Source organism: Camellia sinensis, chromosome 2 (genome assembly GCF_055761805.1).
Source record: "Camellia sinensis isolate YWXY chromosome 2, ASM5576180v1, whole genome shotgun sequence".
NCBI classification, from domain to species: Eukaryota; Viridiplantae; Streptophyta; class Magnoliopsida; order Ericales; family Theaceae; genus Camellia; species Camellia sinensis.
The window spans coordinates 62,368,101-62,392,213 of NC_138962.1; the positions used below are offsets into that span (position 1 = coordinate 62,368,101).

Genomic DNA, 24,113 nt, shown 5'->3' on the forward strand with positions numbered 1-24,113 from the left:
GACTAAAAAATAATTAGTAGCCTAAAATTATAGAATTGGCGACTAAATCCAAAAGTGGCCTCAATTTTTTTTAGTAAATAATTTATTTTTTACATAAATTATATTGAATAAAAATAATTATATTTATATATATAGTTTTATATTAATACGGGTCAATATAATATATAAATAATATAGATTGCATATATATTCATGTGGTGTTGTAGTGGCATAGTAGAGGGAGTGTGGAGGGAGTGTGTTGCTAAAGGTTTAGAACCTTGGACAAGTTGGTGGTTCGAATCTCAGAAAAAGCAAAAAAGTTGGTATTATTTTTTTTTCACGGAAGCACCTTTGGCGACTAAAATTATTAGTCGCCAAAAGTCTTTATTTTGGAGACTAAACGGTTTAGTCGGCGATTCAGTGAGTATTGGCAACTAAAGGATTAGTCGCTAAATGTATGATTTTCAAAAGTGTAAATCACTATTGGCGACTAAAACTTTGGTCGCTAAAGACCTGTTTTTTGCCGACTAAAGAAGTTTTAGTCGCCAATACCTCCGGCGACCATGTATTCGCGACAAAAGCGGCGACTACAAATTTTAGTCGAGGAAACTAAAAAGTGGACTTTTGGCGACTAAAAGTTTTACTTTTTTTTTTTTTTTGGACATACATTACAACAGACATTCTTAATATCTATCTATTCTATTTAGATAAAACGTACACTTGAGTTGGTGTGAACATTGTCATGCTTTTTTTTTTTTTTTTGGGGTGCAAGAAAGCCCTTCCCATTTCCAAACTGCCCTTATACAACTACCTCTATGTAACGACTACTTCAGATTTTGATTTCAATTTTGGACTATTTCTTCAGTTTTTTTTCTCCATAACTGGTTGATTTTGTGCACACTGTCTACTATGCGTATATATGCAAACACACAAGCATGAAAGCTCAAGTGTTTGTGTGTGTGCGCGCATAGCTTGGAATTTTGATTTTATTGGAATTTTGATTTTCATCTGGATAAGTGGTACAGACATAACATGTGACATTCCAAAACAACATTTTTTTTTAAAAAAAGCATGCTTGTGACACATTAAACATTTATATTTCTATAAATTCATTACATGTCAAATAAATGAATATTTTATTTATGGGCAAATTACAAACACCCCTCTCGAGATTCGGTGAGAATACAGATTCCCCTCTGAGGTTTGAGAAATTACAAATTGTCCCATTATATTTTCATAACAAATTGCCTCATGAGATTTTTATTTTCATACAGATTTTCTCCTAATTTCCCCTAATTTGTTATGAAAATTTGACCCTCAGGGGGCAATTTGTAATTTCTCAAATCTCAGGAGAGAATCTATATTTTTACCAAATCTCGAGGGGTGTTTGTAATTTGCCCTTTATTTAAAGGTATGGAAAAAAGAAACAGGTAACATATCACTAATTAAAATTAAAAAGCTATATATTCCATAATGTTAACATCAAGATATCATTCACATAATAACCGCATTACAAATAATTCATAATAATTGTAGAACATTAAAATCCACATGATATATTTATTTTATTATTATTTTTGACAATCATGTTCTTGGTTTCATTATATATTTTACTATTTTTTTTTTTTTTTTTGGTTTTTGTTGTGATGTATAGCGCATTGTTTAGTGAAGTTGCCAATGGTTCTTACATTACCACGCATTTCATTATCATTATTCTCATTTTTTACTCTACTCCCTGAACTAGTTAAACTAATTTATACAAGTACTGTTGCAATGATAATTTATATGCATGCTAGTATTTTTGCTTACTCTTTCTAGTCTACTGAATGCATGCTATTCTGTCTAGCTCCAAATGTTTTGTCCACTTAATTCTCTCTTTTGTCATTGTTGCTTTGCGTTTTAAAATTTTTTCTTTGACCTTCCTGACCATGATGTTTGTGTTCCTTCTCTTATCCTTCTTGTCATTTCTGTATGTAGGCACTCAATCTGTTGAGTCTCATGTCCTTGATATGTAAAAGATATAAAATGTCCACCATTTAATTAAAAGTCACTTAATTAGGCAGAAATCATAACCCTATGGGACAATTTTATGGCCTGTGCATGTTAAAATTGTGTGGCATATTCAAGTCGTCTGTATGCATAGATATGAGATGATATGACTACATCTGTCATGGGGTACCAGTTCAAGAGGCCCAATATCTCTTAGGACAGTCTATTTCTATATTCTTTATCTTGTCTTGCACATATATACGCTTCTGTTTGTGCTGTATGTGTCGTTTCTTTCAGTGACTAACATTTTCAGGATCAGATCTCCATCCTTCTGGTCTTCCTTATTAAGTCATGAAAATGTTAGTTTGTTTGCTTTTCTCTATTTCTGACTGTTATTTCTTCTGTTGGCAACGAACTTGTATGATGGAAGATAAGTAGTCGAATATGATATTGTCATTCAATTTATTGAGATGCATTTGAAATGGAAAAGAATGTAGAATGGAATATGATAGGCAGGAGAAGATGGGATGGCATCTTTCGTGGTTTTTTTTTTTTTTCACCCCTCCCATCTGTGCTGCAGTGATGTGTGAGTGTGCTGGTGGTGATCTCGCTGCCTGCCTGTATGTGTGTAACTGTGCATGCTCGTGCATGTGTGTGCTCATGCAAGTATTTGAGTGTCATGGTTACAAATTATATTCTTTTCTTTATTTTTTTTTAATTTTATTTGTCTTTATTCTCTTGATTTGCGAGGTTACATTCTGAACCTCAGGTGTGCTTTGTTTCTTTTCACTCATTATTGTTATAGTTTGTTATGCTTTGATTCATTTCCCCCTTTCTTTCTAAGCAAATAATGTTTAGCATGCAATGTACATACTGTTCTTCATTCTAGAGGTGCATATACTTGAGGGTGAAGAGTCCCTAGCCTGGGCCAATAGTGGGCATCTTCATTGAGTTGATAGTGAATAACATGCATGGGAAGGAAAAGAAATGAACCTTCATTTGTCAAGGGATTTCTACGTACCTCTTCCTTGTTAATCTGTTACTACGAATTGACTCCATATCTGCCATAATTTTATTTTATTTTTTGAAACTACGATAATTTTATAAAGGAACTATAAATATTATCAATACAAGGGCCTTCCCCTAAGCAAAACAACAAGGATGGAAACCTTCTAAAAAAGAATGGGACAATCATCCAAAATTTTCTCCTTCATTATTTTATACCGTCTTATCCATATATTTTTATCCTTCCATTATTTTCCTTCCTTTTTTTTCTTCTTGTAATAATACAACTAGTAGTTGGAAGATAATAACATCCAAAATTGCCTAGTTGGGTAAATTTTAATGCTTAACATGGAAAAAAAATAGCGGTTATCAATTATATTGGTTAATCATCTCTCCAGCACATTAATGTTCTTGCAAACATCCTGCATTTTGTACACAGTAATTATGTAGTTGGCTTAAATTTCTCGATATATATTTTGTTTATGCAGTCTTTTTTGAAGTTTTGTGCACTACTAAGCTAACTGGCACCTTCAGTGTTTTTTGTGCACAACTCTTTATTGATGCTTTTGTTCTGTATCTTGTTCTTTTTTATTTCATCAATAAAGCTTCTTTTTGCAGATCCAAAAAAAAAAAAAAAAGACTGGCACCTTCAAATTAATTATATGAATTCACTGAAGGCATACACAATATATCTTAGTTTATCAATATCATATTTGCATCTCTATTGCATTTATTTTCTTGGCCTCCCTTGTGAATTTAATTTGAATACAATGTGTGCTTGCATTTCTTTTGCCTCAATTTTTTATCTTCCCCTCTCATTATTGTTGTAATTTTTTCTTATTTCCTTTCCTTATTCTTTTTGATAACACGACTCTTACCATGCAACATGCCATGATGTTTTATAGTTTTGCTTCTTTGATGGTTAGTCTTTCTATTTATGATTTCATCTTTTGCTATCTGCATATTTTTCTCATGACACCACTTTGTATCTCTTCTAACTTCTATTCATGTATTTTCTCATGTCTCCTTTCTTCATCATTGTCTTCTTCTTTTACATGCTATGAATTTGACTATGAAGATGACAATATAATAAGTTGTAACTGATAATTAATTGCTTAGGCCTCGTTTAGGGACTAGCCAGTTTAGCCAAAAAGTCAAAAAGTTACTAAAAAAGTCAAAAAGTCAAAAAGCCAACAACTCATACAAAAAAGTCAAAGATTCTCTTTTCTCTCTACTTTTTGCACATCTTTTCGTAAAAAGCCAAAAAGTCATCCCAAACATACTAGTTTTTTTTAGCTCATATTTTAGCCAAATAGTCAAAAAATTACTAAATTAGTCTGTTCCCAAACGAGGCCTTAGCCCAGGAAAGTAGTTATTATTAATTAGATGTGGGAAAGATTGAATGCATTCCATGGCCCAATGCAGGCTTACCTTCAAAGATTGCATCTTAGGTTTTTGTAATCTTTTGGCCTGTCATCATTCGGGTGTCAAATAAGGTTACCAGGTCTCTCTTCCATGTCTCTTTCTAATTTTCTGCAGTCTGCATTTCTTTTCATAATTTACCAGTGTACCTTTTGTGGCTGCTTGGTATCTTATAAACTTTCCTGTCTGCACTCTTCTGTTTAACATTTGTTTGTCTCAGAGTCTCAGATTCTTGAAAATGTCTATGCATTCTAGTATGGTTTGTATTAAAACTTATATATCTTAATTACTGTGGTTTTATCTTCAAATTATTTGCATGCCTCTCATAACTTTTCTAATCTATGTAAATTGTATCTGCCTTCTCCCCATTTTCTGACCAGCCAGTTTTTTCTTGTCCTTTTGGTTAGGGATGAAGCAAAAGAGATCACCGGGTAAACCCAAACCAAATGTTTCTGATGTTTCCGAGAGCACTGAAAATGTCTCAGGTTCTCGAAAAATGCCAAAGCGAGCTGCTGCCTGCAGAGATTTTAAGCATAAATCTGTACGCGTTCGCGAACCAAAATTAGAAATGAAAAGGGTTCGAGCAGTGGAAGATGAATCAGAAGCAATAAGCTTAACAACTGGTGTAAATCATCCGCGGCCAAATAGAAGATTGACAGATTTTGTCTTCCATGATGAAGATGGAAAACCTAGACCTGTAGAAATGATGGAAGTAACAGACATTTTTATTACAGGTCTCATCTTGCCCTTGGAGGAAACAAATGAAAAAGATAAGGTGCAAGGAGTTAGATGTGAGCGTTTTGGGCGTTTAGAATCCTGGGCCATATCTGGGTATGACGATGGCTCACCAGTCATATGGGTCTCTACTGAAATTGCAGACTACGATTGTTTTAAGCCTGCCAACAGCTATAAAAATCTGTACTGTCTTTTCTATGAAAAGGCCCATGCATGCATTGACATTTACCAGAAGCTATCAAGATCTTGTGGAGGTGACCCTAATCAGAGTCTTGAGGAGTTACTTGCTAAGGTTGTCCGCTCAATGAGTGGAAGAAATAATTTTCCTCCTGGGATGTCTGTCAGAGACTTCATTGTTTCACAGGGGGAGTTTATTTTTTACCAACTAATTGGATTGGATGAGACGTCCAATAAAAATGAACAAATGTTCAGTGAGTTGCCTGTTCTTGCTGCTCTTAGGGACGAAAGTAAGAAAAACAAGGGCTGTGTGGTTGGAGAACTGATTCCGTCTGATAGGGTGCTAGATACAAATCTGGAAATTAGAGACAGGCATAATTTAAATCAGTCACATGCATCCAGTAATGCAGACGAGGAAGATGAGAACATGAAATATGCCCGTTTGTTGCAGGAACAGGAAAACTGGCAACCACCGAGACAGAACAAAAGGCGGCGTGTGGGTACTTCGCCAAACAACTATTATATTAAGATCAATGAAGATGAGATCGCAAATGACTATCCACTTCCCGCGTATTACAAGAATTCTGTTCAAGAAACCGATGAGTACCTTATCTTTGATGGTTTTAATGATGCAAATAATCCAAACGAGCTTCCTCGGAGCATGCTGCATAATTGGGCACTCTACAATTCAGACTCTAGGCTGATCTCTTTGGAGCTTCTCCCGATGAAACCTTGTGCTGATATTGATACCACCATTTATGGTTCAGGGAGTATGACAACTGACGATGGAAGTGGGTTTTGTCTTGATGGGGAGTCTGACAAAACTTCCAGTTCTGTTGGGTCCCATGATGTGGATGGAATTCCAATATATTTAAGTGCAATAAAGGAATGGGTGATTGAATTTGGATCATCGATGATCTTTATTTCAATTCGGACAGATATGGCCTGGTAATAGTTTCTATTCTCATACTACAAGTTTCAAAGTATTACAAATCTGATAATTTAGTTTTTTTCGTTTCTTCCACTTTCCTAGTGATTTTGTTCTAAAATTTTGTATGATTTGCATCTATTTAGTTTTACACGTCCTTGAATTCTTCCATTCACAGTTATCTTGTACATGGGTGGTGCTTCCTTCGCACTGCTCCTAATACGATTTTGTTATGTCAAGCTATCTTTAACAATATTCACAGGGTTTTGGCATTAAACCCTTCTTAAACTGCACAATTAATTTTTTTGGCTGATTTATTAACTATGGAAAGGGATAAACTAATGATAGAAGCTTATATGGTCTTTTTTTTGAGTCTACAGGTACAGGCTTGGGAAGCCGGCAAAGCAATATAGACCATGGCATGAACCAGTTTTGAAAACTGCAAGGCTTGCAATTAGTATCATCACACTGTTAAAGGAACAAATTCGAGTATCACGACTTTCATTTTCAGATGTCATTATGAAAGTATCTGAATTTGACAAGGATCACCCTGGTTACATATCTTCCAATCCAGAGGCAGTAGAGAGGTATGTGGTAGTTCATGGACAGATTATACTTCAGCAGTTTGCTGAGTTTCCAGATGATACAATTAGGAAGTGTGCTTTTGTGACTGGTCTTCATGATAAAATGGAGGAAAGACATCATACAAAGTGGTTAGTGAAGAAAAAGGCGATTCTAGAAAAGGAAGCAAATTTGAATCCAAGAGCAGCCATGGCACCTGTGACCTCAAAAAGGAATGCAATGCCGGCCACAACAACAAGACTGATCAATAGAATATGGGGAGAATATTACTCCAACTACTCACCAGAAGACTCAAAGGAGAGTGATACATGTGCCATAAAGGATGATGAAATTGAGGAACAAGAAGGTGGTGAAGAAGATGAAGAAGAGGATGAAGAAGAGGATGAAGAAGAAAATGGATTAGTTATTGAGCAGACTGTGAAACCTGATTCGGGATCAAAACAAGGAATGATGTACTGTTCTAATGAGGAAATCGAATGGGATGGGGAGGCAGTTGGAAGCATGCCTGGGGGTGGAGATCTCTATAAACGGGCAATAGTTCGTGGAAGTACGGTTTCAGTTGGTGGTTCTGTCCTTTTGACAGGTGACTCAGAGGAATATCCCCCTATCTATTTCGTCGAGTACATGTTTGAAGAATCAGATGGGAGAAAAGTGGTTCACGGAAGATTGTTGATGAGAGGATCTCAAACTGTTCTTGGGAACACTGCTAATGAGAGAGAGGTATTTATGACAATTGATTGCTTGGAATTTGAACTGGCTGATATTGTGCAAACTGTGGTTGTTGAACCCCGGTTGATGCCTTGGGGTTATCAGCATCGCAAGTCTAATGCTGCTAATGATAAGGCTGACAGGGCAAGAGCAGACAACAGAAAAAGCAGAGGATTGCCCATGGAATACTTCTGTAAAAGTATGTATTGCCCGGATAGAGGTGGTTTCTTCTGTCTTGAAATTGATTGTATGGGTCTTGGTTCTGGGTTCTGCCAGTCCTGTAAAATAAATGAAGTCCAAAAGGAGAAGGAGAACTTTAACATAAATTCTTCTATGACTGGCTTTACACACATGGGAACAGAGTATTCCATTCATGACTTTGTATATTTAGGTCCTCGTCATTTTGGAGAAGATGGGAAGACCAGTGAAAATTTCAAGGGTGGGAGGAATGTGGGTCTGAAAGCTTATGTCGTTTGTCATTTGCTGGAGATTGAAGGAGTGAAAGCTCGGAAACAAGCTGACCCTGAATCAATGACGGTTAAAGTTAGGAGGTTTTTCAGACCAGAGGACATTTCGTCGGAGAAAGCATACCGTTCGGATATACAAGAGGTAATTATTTTTTTATCAACCATCAAATAGTCCATCTTTTATTGGGAAATGATTTGCATTTAAGCCTCGTATACGAAGCATATGTTTTCCATTATGCAACTGTGTGTGCAGTGGCGTATCTAGGAATTCAGTGCAGAGAGGCACAAATTAATGATAATTTGGTTTCATTTTTTTAAAATTACTTTTCAGAAAATTTTACTTTATTATTTTTCGTGTTTTTTTGGTTTTACTATTTTTTTAATATTTTAAGCAATTTTTTTTTTACTTTTTAGACATACCTACATAAATATACCTAAAAAGTAAAAAACTGTGAAAAAAACTTTTTAAAAATTCACTAAATACCAAAAATATAAAAAAATACGAGAATTCAGTACATTTTTTTTTAATATTTTTATGTATTAATTAATTTTTTAAAATATTTTTTCACAATTTTTTTACTTTTTACATACATCGATCTAAGTAAGGTGTATCTAAAAAAGTAAAAAAAATGTTTAAAATTTTAAGAATATTCACTAAAAACAAAAAAAAAACACGAAAATAAAAAAACTCAATTTTCAAAAAACTTAATCAAAAAACTCAAACTAAACACACTGATTAATTTTTTTTTCCATAATAAACAACAATGAGATATTACTAAACTTAAATATTAAGAGTTCATTTGGATAAATGTGAATTTTAAATTAAAGGATTTGAGATTAAATTTTATACAAATTTTGGGGAGTAACTATTTTATAGGTGGATTAAAAAATTAAAAAAGAAGATACGTTGACACAGAAATGATATATTTTAGTAGAGAAATTCTATAAAACATACAGCAAAAAAAGTGTCTATCATATGTCGCAATTATGATCTTTGTGGTATTTAGTTATAACACATTATAGTGTTAGCTATAATTTAGTTATAACTTTTTGTGGTTGTTATTTTAGTTATGACTATATATCAAGTAATCGTTAGTTATGACTCATTCTGATATTAGTTATGACCTATTGTAATTTTTTTTATTTTTTTATTTTTATAATTGAAGATGTGTTGCTTGATTATAATTTATATAGTGGTCATTTTAGTTATGAATGGAAAGAAACACATGAAGGATAAACTCCACATGTCAAATGTAACTAATAATCCAATAAATTCTATATCTTCATTGAAATTAATTATGTTTGCATGTCAATAATGATAAACATCACCATTATATTGAAATTTTTATAGATAATAATATGACTTATTATAGTCTCTTTATTTTCAATCAAAATAACCATTATTGTTCTCATAATTTAAAAAATGTCATTGACATTTCACTTTAAATAATATTTTTATAATTTTTTTTATTTAATATATTTTCTTTATGTTTTGAAAAAAAATAAATAAATAAGGGGGCACGTGACCCCCCGAGCCCAACGTGACCCCGCCCCGTGTGTATGGTTAGCCATGGTTTTATAATGGAGTTAAGATTTTACTGTTTATGGATATTCCTAATCTTCTCATGATTATGCTATGGACATTATTCTTTATGTTAACTATAATAGATCTGTTGTGACAATTCACTTTAACTGAATTTGCAGGTTTATTACAGTGAGCAAATAGTCACGGTGCCTCTCCTTGCCATAGAAGGGAAGTGCGAGGTCCGAAGAAAACAGGATCTTCCCTTCATGGATGCCCCTGTAATTTTTCAGCATATTTTCTTCTGTGAATACTTTTATGACCACAATAATGGAGCAATCAAGCAGGTAGCTTTCCCCTTATCCTTTGTGTGGTAGTAATGTTCTCCTAGTTCTTTTCTTACTCTCTTTATTAGGCTTAATATTGAAATGGAAACTCTGATGATGTTTGATCACAAATTCATTTATCATATTTGTCAAGTACATTTTTAAAAAAAATTCTATTTAACTCTCCTTTTGGATGAGTACCATTTTTTGTAATTTTTTGTAGCAACTGTATATTCGTCCTTTGAAGTCTGTAATTTCATTTAATGGACAGTTGCCAGCTCACATTAAACTAACTCCTTCTAAAGAAAGGGTTGTGGATGATGCTACAATTAGAAAGAAGAAGGGGAAGTGTAAAGAAGGTGGTAGTGGTTTTGATGAACAAAAGGATGCGTCTTCTTCAAATCGCCTTGCCACACTAGACATTTTTGCTGGTTGTGGTGGGTTATCTGAAGGTTTACAAAAATCAGGTAGGCTCCTTTTTTGTTTATTCTTTATTAAGATAATATCCTGCCAAGTTCATGTTTAAAGTACTTGACATAGAACATTAAAAATTTACTACTTTTCTGAACCTATAAATACTTGCAGGAGTGTCTCTGACCAAGTGGGCAATTGAATATGAAGAACCTGCAGGGGAAGCTTTCAAATTAAATCATCCAGAGGCACTGATGCTCATTAATAACTGCAATGTGATTTTAAGGTGGATGCTTGATTTTGCTTGAAGATTGTATTCAATGACATTAAGTTAAAACATTACAATTTTACATAAGAGACATCCTTTTTGTTTAATCTTAAACCTTGTTGCTTGAAGCAAATGATTTTCACCAGACCTGTCCTGGATACTTCCATACAGGCTATGTTTTTATTTTCGTATTAATATATATTTTTATTATAACAAATATTTTGTGTCCTCTTATTCTTTGTTCAAGCAACTAATTCCTGGTTTTGTTGAGTTCTCATCTTTGATCACTCATCAATGAATTGATCCGCAGAGCTATCATGACAGCATGTGAGGATGAAGATGACTGTATTTCAACTCCTGAGGCTGCCGAGTTAGCTGCAAAGCTTGATGAGAAGGAGATCAATAATCTGCCTCGACCTGGACAAGTTGATTTTATCAATGGAGGGCCTCCATGTCAGGTGATATACAATTCTTTAAGCAATTTGAATAAAGTATATAATATTGGATCTCTATTCTGACACCCTTCTCTGCAGGGCTTTTCGGGAATGAATAGGTTTAATCATGGAGCCTGGAGTAAAGTTCAATGTGAAATGATCTTAGCATTTTTGTCCTTTGCTGAGTATTTCCGCCCGAAGTTTTTCTTGTTAGAAAATGTCAGAAACTTGGTATCATATAACAAAGGGCAGACATTCCGGTTAACACTAGCTTCACTTCTTGAAATGGGTTATCAGGTATATTGCTTCTTTTTCCATTTTATTGAAATGAAGTTTACCCCCATTATGCAGGCAGCTAGTTCAGCAGCCAACAGACAATATTTTGTAACAAAATAAAGTTCTTAAATCATGCACTGTGGACAAGGGGGACAGGTCAATATGTCTTTGATTTTCTCTTTCCAATTGCTTCGCCAAAGAATAGTATTGATCTGGAAACTGTCTAAAGATGGTGTTTAATTGAAAAGACACTGATGGTGAATTACATTTAAGTCACTATAATTGGTCATCAACTACCTTATTTATATATGATGGTTTTTTTGACTTGTACAAAATCATTTCCAGTTTAAAGTGCATTATTTAAGATGGCAGGAAAAGTTTGATTTCCTTCTTATAAAAAATTAATTTGTTATTTTTATGTTTTTCGGCAGGTGAGATTTGGTATCTTGGAAGCTGGAGCATATGGTGTATCGCAATCTCGGAAACGTGCATTTATATGGGCAGCCTCTCCTGAAGAGACACTCCCAGAATGGCCTGAACCAATGCATGTTTTTGCTGGTCCAGAGCTTAAAATATCATTGAATGGAAAGAGCCAATATGCTGCTGTTCGAAGTACTTCAACTGGTGCTCCTTTCCGTGCAATAACTGTAAGAGATACAATTGGAGAGCTCCCAGCTGTTAAAAATGGGGCTTCAACAACTACTATGGAGGTGGTGTTTCTTCTCCAGTTCTATGGAAGTTTCTTTTCTTACTAATGTTCTATGTTCTATCCTTATATCATACCTTGCTTGCTTTTTATATTGCTGTACAGTACAAAGACGAACCTGTGTCTTGGTTTCAAAAGAAAATCCGAGGAGATGCAGTGGCCTTAACTGATCATATATCAAAAGAAATGAACGAACTCAATCTCATTCGGTGCCAAAGAATACCTAGACGCCCAGGTGCTGATTGGCGTGACCTTCCTGATGAAAAGGTAGTTTTTTAATCTATCCAAAGAATTGCATTTGTAAACTGCCCACATGATTATGCAACAGGTCTTTTATCCAAGAATGTATAAAAGAAACTATTCGTTATTTTTTAATCCAATGGTTTGTGGCTCCATCTGTCGTGTGGTGTCTTGTATTTTTTATTGTACACTTGGATGTATTTTAAGGAAAGCTGAGGCCCTCCAGAGGTAGTTATTATAATTTTTTGGTTATGGTTATGGTTTTGGTATATGAAAATGTGATGGCATTGTTTAGCTGTTTAGTTGAGAGGTTTAGAGTTCTGTAATCCCCATCCATCGACTTAAGCACATTGCTGAACCATGTATATTTTATGTTCTGTGTTTGCTTGTTTCTCTGTACTTTTTTGTGATTGGAACCATTCAATTTCTGCATAACAGCATGCCCATTTATCTGTTGGTTGTGTGTTTTATATTGGGGCTTTACAATTGAAATCTTTGTTCATGGAATTTTTAGCAGGCTGCTATATCACATTTTGTTTCCATTATTTTTCCTGTTTCTGCAGGTTCGGTTGTCTACAGGACAAGTTGTTGATGTGATACCTTGGTGCTTGCCAAACACAGCCAAAAGACACAATCAATGGAAGGGCTTGTTTGGAAGGTTGGATTGGGAAGGAAACTTTCCAACGTCTATTACTGACCCACAACCAATGGGTAAGGTTGGGATGTGCTTTCATCCTGACCAGGACAGGATACTCACCGTACGTGAATGTGCTCGATCTCAAGTAAGCCTTTCACTTAAGCATCTTCATAAACTTTAGAATTAATGCAACTTCTTCCATTGCCCTGATCAAAAGATCATTTCAAGTTAGGCCTTGTTAGGAGCTTGAAATAAAGGGGACTTCATGAATCCAGTGTGCCAAACAATTTGTCCATGTGTTTGAGATTATCAAGAAACTACATGATTTTGATTTGATTTTCACAACAATTTGTAATTCATTGAGTAAAAAGAAAAATCAAATTTGGATAGAGTGAGAACTGTGCGTTTTTTCTGATCTGCTTTTCATCTTGGCATGCAGGGTTTTTCAGATGGGTATAAATTTGCTGGTAATATTCAGCATAGGCATAGGCAAATTGGCAATGCGGTCCCTCCTCCTCTGGCATTTGCTTTGGGGAGTAAACTCAAGCAAGCAGTGGAAGGGAAAAGTGGAAGATAGTTGAATTGGAAAAGCGGAAGATAGTTGAATTGCTGTTAGTGCACATCCGTGCAATTGTACTGACCTCAACTGTGTTTGTAAAATGAAACTAATCTTTTGTAATTTCTTTTTGCCCAAGGCAATAATAGCATAGAGTTGGGTTTATATTGAAATTGACCGAGAATGTAACCACTTTATATGACCTGGTTTGAACCCGCGCACAACTTTATTTGTATCTCTCTCACATTTAAGTATTAGTCCCTTTATAGGACTTTACTTATATGTACTTCAAGCCACTTTGTAAAACTTTTGTAAAGATATGTAGTTCTTGATTTGAGTTTGATAGTAGCTTGAGTCTCTTATATTTCTAACCCTGATAAGTTCGGATTGGATATAAGAGTTTGAGGAAGATATGTAATATTTAAGGATAAGGATAGAATATATGTTATAGGATATGAGATGGATTATATATATTGTGAGGTTACTTATATTATGTTTGGTTAAGATAGGATATATGATAGGATAAGAAGAGAGTAATTATTTGTGACTCTTGGATAAAAGATGAGTTATATCCGACAGGAAGGATATACTATACAATGGGAGTTGTATCCGACGGTGGGGATATACAATACAATGGGGCCTTGTTTGATTCCAAGATATAAAGCGTGAGATTGGATATTATATACTGTAGGGCTCACATATCTCATGTAATTTTTTTTAGAGAAGATATATTATATTGTGGGATTGTATATCTCCCAAAATTGGTGGATATTCAATACCGCTCTCCCCCCATTATATCATATCCCCTGGTCTGGGATATGAATTAAAAAGTTCAATTTACCCTTCTTGTCTATCTAATATATATACACACACTAGAGTTCAGCAAAACATTTGTTGCTCAATACATCTAGGCAGAGAAGAAAGAGCTCTGGTTTTGTAAGTGTAGATCTACTCGATTTTTTGGCCGATTTCCGTTAGCAAAGCTTCTTTCCGTTGATAGTCATCGTTTTCCTCTACTTAGCTCCTTTTTTTTTTTTTTTTTGACTTTATGGTTTTGGTTTTTCGTGTATGATTTTTATCTAAAGCATTTGTGGGCCTTCCATTGATTTTTGTTCAATCCGAACTTTCTAAACCCTTTTTTTTATTTATATAAGGCTTCTTCAATCATCTTATCTTATCTTACATATGCGTTTTGTAATCTTTTTTTGTTTGTGGATATGTTAATTTTGTCTCTGTGTTTTTTGTTTGTGGGTATGTTGATTATGTCTTTGTTTTTTTGGGGGCTTTGATTCAAGCATTAATAATAATAATAATAATAATAATAATAATAATAATAATATGTTTTTAGTGTTTATTTGAGCTTTTTGTTGGAAATTAGAAGATTGAGAGAGGTTATGTATATTAATTGATTTGCTTTAATTCCCCTCTCCCCCCAAAAAAAAAAAATTCTTGTATATCTATGACCTGTGTTTGATAGTGTTCATTTATACAAGACAATAAAAATTTGTTTGTTTTGTATGTAAAAATCTAGGGATTTGATTGAATCAAACTCTTCACATAAAAACAAGCAAATAATCTATGAGGAGTTTGATTTTTTTACATAATCAGATTTTTATATATTGGGAAAGGTAGTTTAAAGATTGATTTTTGTTGTAGTTGAATAACCCTTCTTCTTCAATGCTTCTTGTTTTTATATGTTCTTGATTTGGAAAACAATTATGGATCTATATACAAACAAAAAATATTAATTTATAAATATAACATAAACAATGAGAAATCTGGTTGTTTGTATATGACAAAAAAAATTAGTTCTCAAATTTTTTTAACCTAAAAAAAATCTGATTGTGTAGAAAATTATGTCAAAAGTTTGATTCTTGTTGTAGCTTAATAATCCTTCTTATTGAATGCTTCTTGTGGATAAGATTATTTTCTATCAAATCTAATTGTTTACATGAAACTACTGTAAATAGTAGTTAGCATTGATTTAGTTATCTGTTTGATTGCTTTAGTTATTTAATCTACTATTGCACTATTTCTTTTCATAGATGGCAAATAATAAAGGATTTGATGGTAAGGGGGACCTCATTGAGGCCTACGTTGCCTTGCAACATATTGTATCATCCATGAATTATATTTGTGGAGTTCATATTGTCATTTTGCATGCTGTACGCGAAAGGTTTGAGGCTACGAGGAAAATAAGTAGAAATCCTATTTCTTTCAAACAACAAATTGACCACCAAAATAGGTTGGTAAGAGATATTGACATAGACTGTTAGGAACAACTATGAAGGAATGGGCATGCCTTTATGCGGTTGTGTGGGCTTATCAAAACAAGGGGTGTGTCAGATTTAAAATATGTTGTGTTAAAGGAAAAGGTTGCTATGTTCTTGACTATGCTTGGGCACCACCATAAAAATCGAAATGTCAAATTCAATTTTATGAGATCTGGTCAAACAGTTAGTAAGTATTTCAATGATGTCCTTAAGGCTATGCTTCGACTACAAGGTGTCTTACTAAAGACACCTGAACCAATAACTGCTGGGCGCACAGATGATAGGTGGAGGTAGTTCAGGTAAATACTAGTTTTAGTAATGCTTCATGTTTGATAAAAGTTATAATATTCATAATTACAATTTAATAAGTAATCATTTATTTTTGGTAATTTTTGGTAGAATTGTCGTAGTGCACTTGATGGCACTTATGTTAGAGTGCTAGCTCCTGTAGTAGATAAAGCAAGGTATAGATCAAGAAAGGGTGAAATTGCGACTAATGTCTTGGGTGTTTGCTCCCATGACATGCAATTCATATATGTCTTACCTGGATGGGAAGGTTCCGCTTCAGATTCTAGTGTACTTAGAGATGCCATAAGTAGACCAAATGGGTTGAGAGTGCCAAGGGGTACAAATGCATTTCAGATTCTAGGGTACCTTTGCTATGTACAACCTTTGGCCTCTCAAGTATCCTCAACAACTAGCCATTTCAAGACTATTTCAATGTTTTGAACAATAATTTTCAAAATGAACAACAATTCTCGTATTCCCTGAAATTCATCATTTATATAAATATAAATAAGAAATTTTCCAAACATTCATTTATTTTGACACACAAAATAAACACAACAATAACATTCATGGATTTTCGGTCTCTTTTAAAAAATCTCTAAATTCTAGGTTTTCTCACTAAAACTATACAACTCAAATCCTTTGAAAGAAAACTTTCCAAAATCATTTTTTCTTTAATCAACGAAGATCAAAACCCATAAGATCATTTTAAAAGAACAAGAGACAAACCCACTTTCAAAATCACTCAACTTCTTCGATCAACAATCAATTTTCAAAGCTATCGAAAGATGATTTCGAAAATCATATAGATCTTGCAAATATATATATATATATATAACTCTAAGAAAATCTCTATCTCAAGTTTTGAAGAAGAAATGAGATGAAACCCCGAAAATCAACAGTGTCGAAACTCGATCTTCACCGGACACAACGAAGCCCTCAGTGAAGAACTTAGGTCTAAATCCCAATGGATTTGGAGAAATCAAAGAGAGAAGATGACTTCTAAAGAGAGAAGCTCCCGATCTAAAATTCTGGAGAGTTTTAGAGGGAGAGAGGACTAAAAAAGTGATATGAAATATTAGATTCACGAACTGATATAACATGGCCCGCTCGAGCGTGGAAAGCCCCGCTCGAGCGTCAAATACACTAACCCAGTACTTTTGCAGACAGGTTAAACTTCTGAAACCAAACATTCTCCGCTCGAGCGTATAGACGGCCGCTTGAGCGGACAAGCAACTTCGAATGCATTTTGCATTTTTGCTTCGAGAGCGCTGCCCCTCGACCCTGCCAGGGTGTTGCCCTTGGACCTACCCAGGGACGCTGCCCCCTGGACCCCCGCGAGCTGACCGGGCGGCTCGATCCCCGACCGGCCCAGTCGAAGCGGCAAAACATGAAAGAAGGATCAAAATCGAGATTGCTACAACCTTCCCCCCTTAAAGAATTTCGTCCCTGAAATTTCAAATCAAATTACCCAAACAAAGGGGTTTCTAGCGATCAAAGCCACGCTATTTCATTTTCAAATCACAATACTAACTCTCAACCAAATTCCACAATTTCTACCATGGTTATCTCATTAACAACAACGTCCTAAATATGCATAAACATGAAATTTCCTAAAAAGTAATGGCAACTTTCAACAACCTTATGCTTAAAACAACAACGCACATATCAACATGTGGTTAACAACTTTAAATACGTTTCCCTCAACACTAGGGAATATTACAAAGAAAAGTAACTTAAGAATTTTCAAACAAATCTGGATATTTGGAGCGGACTTCCGCCTCCCGTTCCCACGTCGCTTCTTTAACCCCATGGTGTCTCCACAACACCTTTACCAACGGTATAGTTTTGCCCGTAGCACTTGCTCCCGCGTATCTAATATTTGAACCGGTCGTTCTTCGTAAGAGGCATCCTCATCTACCTCCACGTTAACCCAATCAAGAACATGAGAAGGGTCGGGTTCATACTTCCTAAGTATAGATACATGAAATACGTTGTGAACTCCCAAAAGTTGTGGCGGTAAAGCTAACCGGTATGCCACTTCTCCAATTCGCTCTAAGATCTCAAAAGGCCCAATGAACCTTAGAGATAATTTACCACTCTTACCAAATCTCATCAAACCCCGCCTTGGTGAGATTTTTAGAAACACATGGTCACCAACTTCAAAAGATAAGGGTCGTCTCCTCTTATCGGCATAACTCTTTTGTCGGCTTTGGGCCGTAGCTAACCTCTTCTGAATAAGAACAACTTTCTTGGTTGTCTCTCTAACAATTTTTGGACCCAGTAACGGTGTATCACCCACTTCGGCCCAACAAACCGGTGATCTACAAGGTCGGCCATACAAGGCCTCAAATGGTGCCATCCCAATACTAGCTTGGTAACTATTGTTGTAAGCAAACTCAATCAATGGTAAGTGCTTTTCCCAAGGCCCCTTAAAATCAAGGACACAAGCTCTAAGCATGTCCTCCAAAATCTGAATGGTACGTTCCGACTGTCTATTGGTTTGAGGATGATAAGCGGTGCTAAGAGTTAACTTAGTTCCCAACGCCTCTTGAAGGCTTTGCCATAATCGGGCACTAAAATGAGGATCCCTATCCGACACAATAGTTACAGGGACTCCATGAAGTCGAACTATCTCTCTAATGTACAACTCTGCCAACCGTTCAACTGAGTCACTGGTGCACATTGGAATGAAATGCGTAGACTTAGTCAACTTATCAACAATCACCCAAACGACATCATTGCCTCGTTGTGTTCTAGGAAGCCTAACTACAAAATCCATGGTAACACACTCCCATTTCCATTCAGCTATCGGTAAGGGTTGTAACAAACCCGCTGGTCTTTGGTGTTCAGCCTTCACTTGTTGACAAGTAAGGCACTTCGATACAAATAAAGCGACATCCTGTTTCATACCCCTCCACCAAAACTGACGACTAAGATCATGATACATTTTAGTGCCTCCCAGGTGTACCGCAAGGTGTGAGTGATAGAACTCCCGAAGTACTTCCTCTCTACAAGATTTTGGTACAAACAAACGGTCTAGGTAACGTACACTAAGATCTGAGTGAACGTTCAAACCTTTCTCTTCCTTCCCATTGGAAATCTTAACACTGATTGATTCCACATCACGGTCTCCTCATTGTGCCTCTATGACCTTACTAACCAAGGTAGGTTGAGCATTCAAAGTAAACAAGGTAGCACTCTCTTCGGACTCACCCAAGTGCAAATCAAACTTGCCAATAACATCTAGCATATCCCATTCCCGAATGGCCACACTTGCCAAACTACTCACAGATTTTCGACTCAAAGCATCGGCCACCACATTGGCCTTCCCTGGATGATAGTGTAACTCAAAGTCATAATCCTCCATAAATTCCATCCACCTCCGTTGTCGTAAATTCAAGTCTTTTTGAGAAAACAAATACTTTAGACTCTTATGATCGGAGAAGACTTCAAACTTCTCACTGTACAAGTAACGCCTCCAAATTTTTAGAGCAAAAATCACCGCTGCTAATTTTAGATCACGGGTGGGGTAATTTTTCTCATGAGTTTTCAATTGTCGTGAACCGTAGGCCACAACTTTTCCCTCTTGCATCAAGACACAACCAAGTCCATCATCAGACGCATCACAATAGACAGTGTAATTCAAACCCCTTTCCGGAATTATCAAAACCAGTGCGGTAGTCAATCTAGTCTTAAGCTCTTGGAATGACTTTTCACAAGCCTCACTCCACACAAATTTGATACCCTTTCTAGTCAACCTAGTCAAAGGTGCAGCTAGTTTAGAGAAGTCCCTTACAAAACGTCGATAATACCCTGCTAATCCCAAGAAACTCCGGATTTCAAAAACATTCTTGGGTTGTTCCCAATCTTGTACGGCATCTATCTTTGAGGAGTCCACAGTTACTCCCTCTCTAGACACTACATGCCCCAAAAACTTCACCTTAGTTAACCAAAACTCACATTTCTCAAATTTGGCATACAATTGGTGCTCACTAAGTAAACCCAGCGCTACCCGCAAGTGAGTCTCGTGTTCCTCCTTGGAGGTTGAATAAATCAATATGTCGTCCACAAAGATGACCACAAAATAGTCCAAGTATTCTCAAAAAATTCTGTTCATCAAATCCATAAAGGAAGCAGGCGCATTGGTTAACCCAAAAGGCATTACAAGGAATTCATAGTGGCCATAACGCGTACGAAAGGCCATTTTCTGAATGTCCTCCTCTTGGACTCTCAACTGATGGTACCCCGACCTCAAATCTATTTTTGAGAAGCAACAAGAGCCTCTAAGTTGGTTAAACAAATCATCTATTCTGGGTAGAGGATACTTGTTCTTAACTGTAACTCTATTCAACTTGCGGTAATCAATACACAACCGCAATGACCCATCCTTCTTCTTCGCAAAGAGAGTCGGTGCTCCTCAAGGCGATGATGTACTAGGGCGAATGAAGCCCTTGTCTAAAAGTTCTTGGAGTTGAATCTTCAACTCATGCAATTTGGCGGGTGCAAATCTATACGGTGACATGGAAATCGGTGCCGTGCCAGGCACTAATTTAATGGAGAACTCGATCTCCCGGTGAGGTGGTAAACTAGTAAGATCTTCTGGAAAGACATCCGGGTATTCACAAACTACCCTTGGTAACTCAACACGAGTCTCGTCACTTTCACTATCCAAGAGAGTTATAAGAAGGCCACTAAGCTTGCTCTTACTACGAAGGTCAATAACTGGCGACAAGGCTCTATCAACTTGGTTCCTTAGAAAATAGAAACGATCACCACCCGAAATGCACACTGTAACTCTCTGACGGTAACAATCAATCACAGCTTGATAAGAACACAACCAGTCCATGCTTAAAATGACATCAAAACTCAACATATCTAGTAACACAAAAGCAAACGGAAGTTGGCGCCCGGCAACTTCTATTTCACAATCATGACAACCCTGGTCTAAATCAACTGTACCCCTAATAGGTGACTCTACTCTGAGTGGAGGCACTAACCATGCTACCTCTAACCCCAATGCAGAAGCAAATGCAGTAGATATAAATGAATGAGATGCACCCGTGTCTATGAATACATTAGCCAAAGAATTACATCCAACAAAAATACCTCTCACAACTGAGGATTCTGGCAACTGCTTTTGCACGGTAACAGCATACACATACCCCTGTGGCCCCTGATTGACTTGCTCCTCTCTCGGAGCATAGGCCTATTGTACTGACTGAGCCGAAGCGGCTCCCTAATTAACTCGCGAAGCTTGGACTGATTGAGCCTGCTAGTGGCTCTGAGTCTGCCTCGACCCTAATGCGCCAGATACGCCTCCCAACTATGGACAAGTTCTCTTCATATGCCCCGGCTGACCACATTGATAACAATTAAACCCATGACCTTTATTCTGAGATTGAGACTGACTTTGAGATCGGTTAGGTGGTGGTAACATTAACTGCCCTCCTACTTTCTGTGGGCATGAGAAGGATTTGTGACCCGGTTGGCCACACTTGAAACACGAGGAGCTACTCGATGCACTTTTTCCCGAACTCGCACTAGGCAAAGGAAAAGTGGATCTAGACTGTTGTGGTTGGGACTGGGATGGATAGGTGTTCCTGCTCTTCTTGTTTTGCCTATAGTCTCCTTGAGACTCTTGGCCCCTAGACCTTGAACTGCGAAGCCTCTCCTTCTCGGCTTGTATGGAAATTTCTACGTGTGTCGCTGTCTTCACAAGACGGTCATATTCCCGAATCATATTTCTGACAAGCTTGAACATAATTTTTGTTTTCAATTTCTTTTCAAATTCAATGCAACGGCGCTCTTCCGTTGCTACCAACTCTAGTGCAAATCTGGACAAACTAGAGAAGACCGCCTCAAACTCAGCCACGGGCATGTCGAGTTGTTTGAGGTCTTTAAACTCTTTTGCCTCAATCTCTCCCTAGCAGTGGGAGGTATGCACTTATCTTGGAAAGCAACTGCAAAGGCTTCCCATGTCGGCTCCACTTTACCCTTGGCATATTTCCACCATTAACCTGCGTCTCCCTTAAGGTAGTAACTCGCTAGAGTCACTCTTAGTTCACTATCTTCAATGTGAAGCATCTCAAATGTCTTCACAGTTTGTTCGAGCCACTCATCTGCTTTCTTGGCTCGGGACCACCATGGAACTCATCCGGTTTGGCCCGCAAGAACTCTCTAGTAAGGAAACTCGCCCTTGACTCCGCGGTGTTCTCTCGGGCTTGATTCTCCACCCTCAACAAGTTCATAGATTCTCTTAAAGCCCCTGCCATTTCTCGAGCTAGGGCCTCGATTGCGGTTTGACCCGCTTGTCCCACTTGCTCGACCACATTAGCTTGGCCTGCTTGCTCGGCCTGCTTGCTCGGCCATATTAGCTCGGCCGAACCCTTCTTCTTGCACCGGAACCCTATGGACCGGTATCTCATGCACACCTCGGTAAGCCTTACCACGTCTCCCGCCTCTTCCACCACGGACTTGACCCCTTCCTGACATCCTAATAAAGGACACGAGAAATAATTTAGCATATTAACTCATATGTGCTCGTAGCTTGACTCACACGTTTTACTATAACAATTCTATATATTTCTCTACCATATACACAATTCAATGTCACTCCACATAAGCACTTAGTCATGTAAACACATACGAATTATACTCTTATGATGAGATTTGTCCCACGAAAAACCAAGAATTCTTAGTAGAATGAGTATTAATCAAGTACCCTTCTAATGAGACCTTAAGGAATTTAATAGGGGCAAACAACATCCCAAAAGTCCAATCCCATACCCATTTAGTCACATAAGCATGTTATCACATAGTCACAAAATGCATAACACTTCCTAAGCATGCTAAATGAGCCCATTGTGGTTAAACAACCACTTCTCATGTGCTCTAAGTATTCAAATCCGGTAGCTCTGATACTAAGTTGTAACGCCCCAAATTTCTAGCCCAAATGATAATACAACAATCATGGCTCTTTCAAGGAAAATCGAATATAAATCTTCAAACTTACATTACATGATATAATAGTTCTTCATGCAACAATACATTAATCCAACAACCAGTAAATAAACAAATAAATACCCCCAAGGGTTTACAAGTTTCCAAAGCTTGAGCCTAGTTACATAAAATGATTATTCAAACCCACACACATACAACCCTTGGCTTACACACAGAGTCACAACAAAATGAGAGTCTCGTACTCTCAACACACATTTCCACGCCTTTAGTTAGGCGGCATCACCACATCTTTTCCTACACAAAAATCCCGTAGGGTGAGTGTAGACACCCTATTTTTGACCGACCTTAAGACTCAGACGTCATCGATTGAGCGCTCGGTGATTGTGCATGTTGTGCTCATTTTGAGTTTTCAGAGTTTTGGCCAAGTGCCTTGCCTCTGGGCCTCTGAACTCTTTGTGCTTCGGCTCAGTTTGCAGACCAAGCCTTGTTTTCCTTGCCTGAGGGAAGGAGAGGTCTTGTAAAACCCTTCTTGTGGTCTTAGACCACTTTTCGTGGTCGTAGGCCACTTTTCCCGTTTGGAGACTAGTTTCCGGTTTTTAGAGCCTTCAGCCGTGCGCCTTGTCTCGGGACCACTTAACGTTCTCTGTTTGGCGTGGTTTTTGAACCACACCTTGTTTCCTTGGCCTAGAGGGCCACTGTGGTCTGGGAGACCACTTTGTGGTTGTAAACCACTTTTGGTGCTTGTCAGCTAGTTTTCGAGGCTCCCAGTTGTGCGCTTTGCCTCTCGAACTTTCGTCTTGCATCCGTTTTGGTTTATTTTTGGTAAAAATCTTGTTTTCCTTGTTTGGAAGATGGTACAAGAGTGGGAGACCAATTTCTCTCTCCGCAAACCATTTTCCTTCCTGTCAGCCAGTTTTCTGGTCTAGCAACTGGTTGCCCTGATCTTTGGACCATCAAAAGTGGTCGGCCACCACACTACTACATTGTTTTCATGCTGCTGACCTTCTCCCACCATGGCCGACCAGTTTTTGTCTTGGGAGACCACTTGAAGTGGTCGACCGACGACTTTAAGTAGCTGGCTGACCACTTCAAGTGGTCGGCTGCTTTTGTCACCTTTTTGGAGATATTTTTAGCCAGCTGGTATAGTTGGAGAGCACTAGAACCATCCTCCATACACGTATGGAGGGATGGCCTTGAACCCTTAGCTTCTTCAAGAAGCTT

The 24,113-nt window shown here is 37.1% G+C and overlaps 1 protein-coding gene across 1 annotated transcript; it reads left to right on the forward strand.

Moving 5' to 3' along the window:
* Positions 1-4,804: 4,804 nt before the first annotated feature.
* Positions 4,805-13,509, forward strand: LOC114290597 (DNA (cytosine-5)-methyltransferase 1B). The gene is made up of 11 exons (XM_028234526.2): positions 4,805-6,255; positions 6,616-8,134; positions 9,697-9,861; positions 10,112-10,307; positions 10,426-10,537; positions 10,830-10,977; positions 11,053-11,250; positions 11,661-11,939; positions 12,041-12,202; positions 12,739-12,957; positions 13,252-13,509. Exons 1-11 carry the CDS (start codon positions 4,805-4,807, stop codon positions 13,387-13,389), a joined length of 4,587 nt encoding a protein of 1,528 aa, XP_028090327.2. The 3' UTR covers positions 13,390-13,509.
* The last annotated feature ends 10,604 nt before the right edge of the window (positions 13,510-24,113 follow it).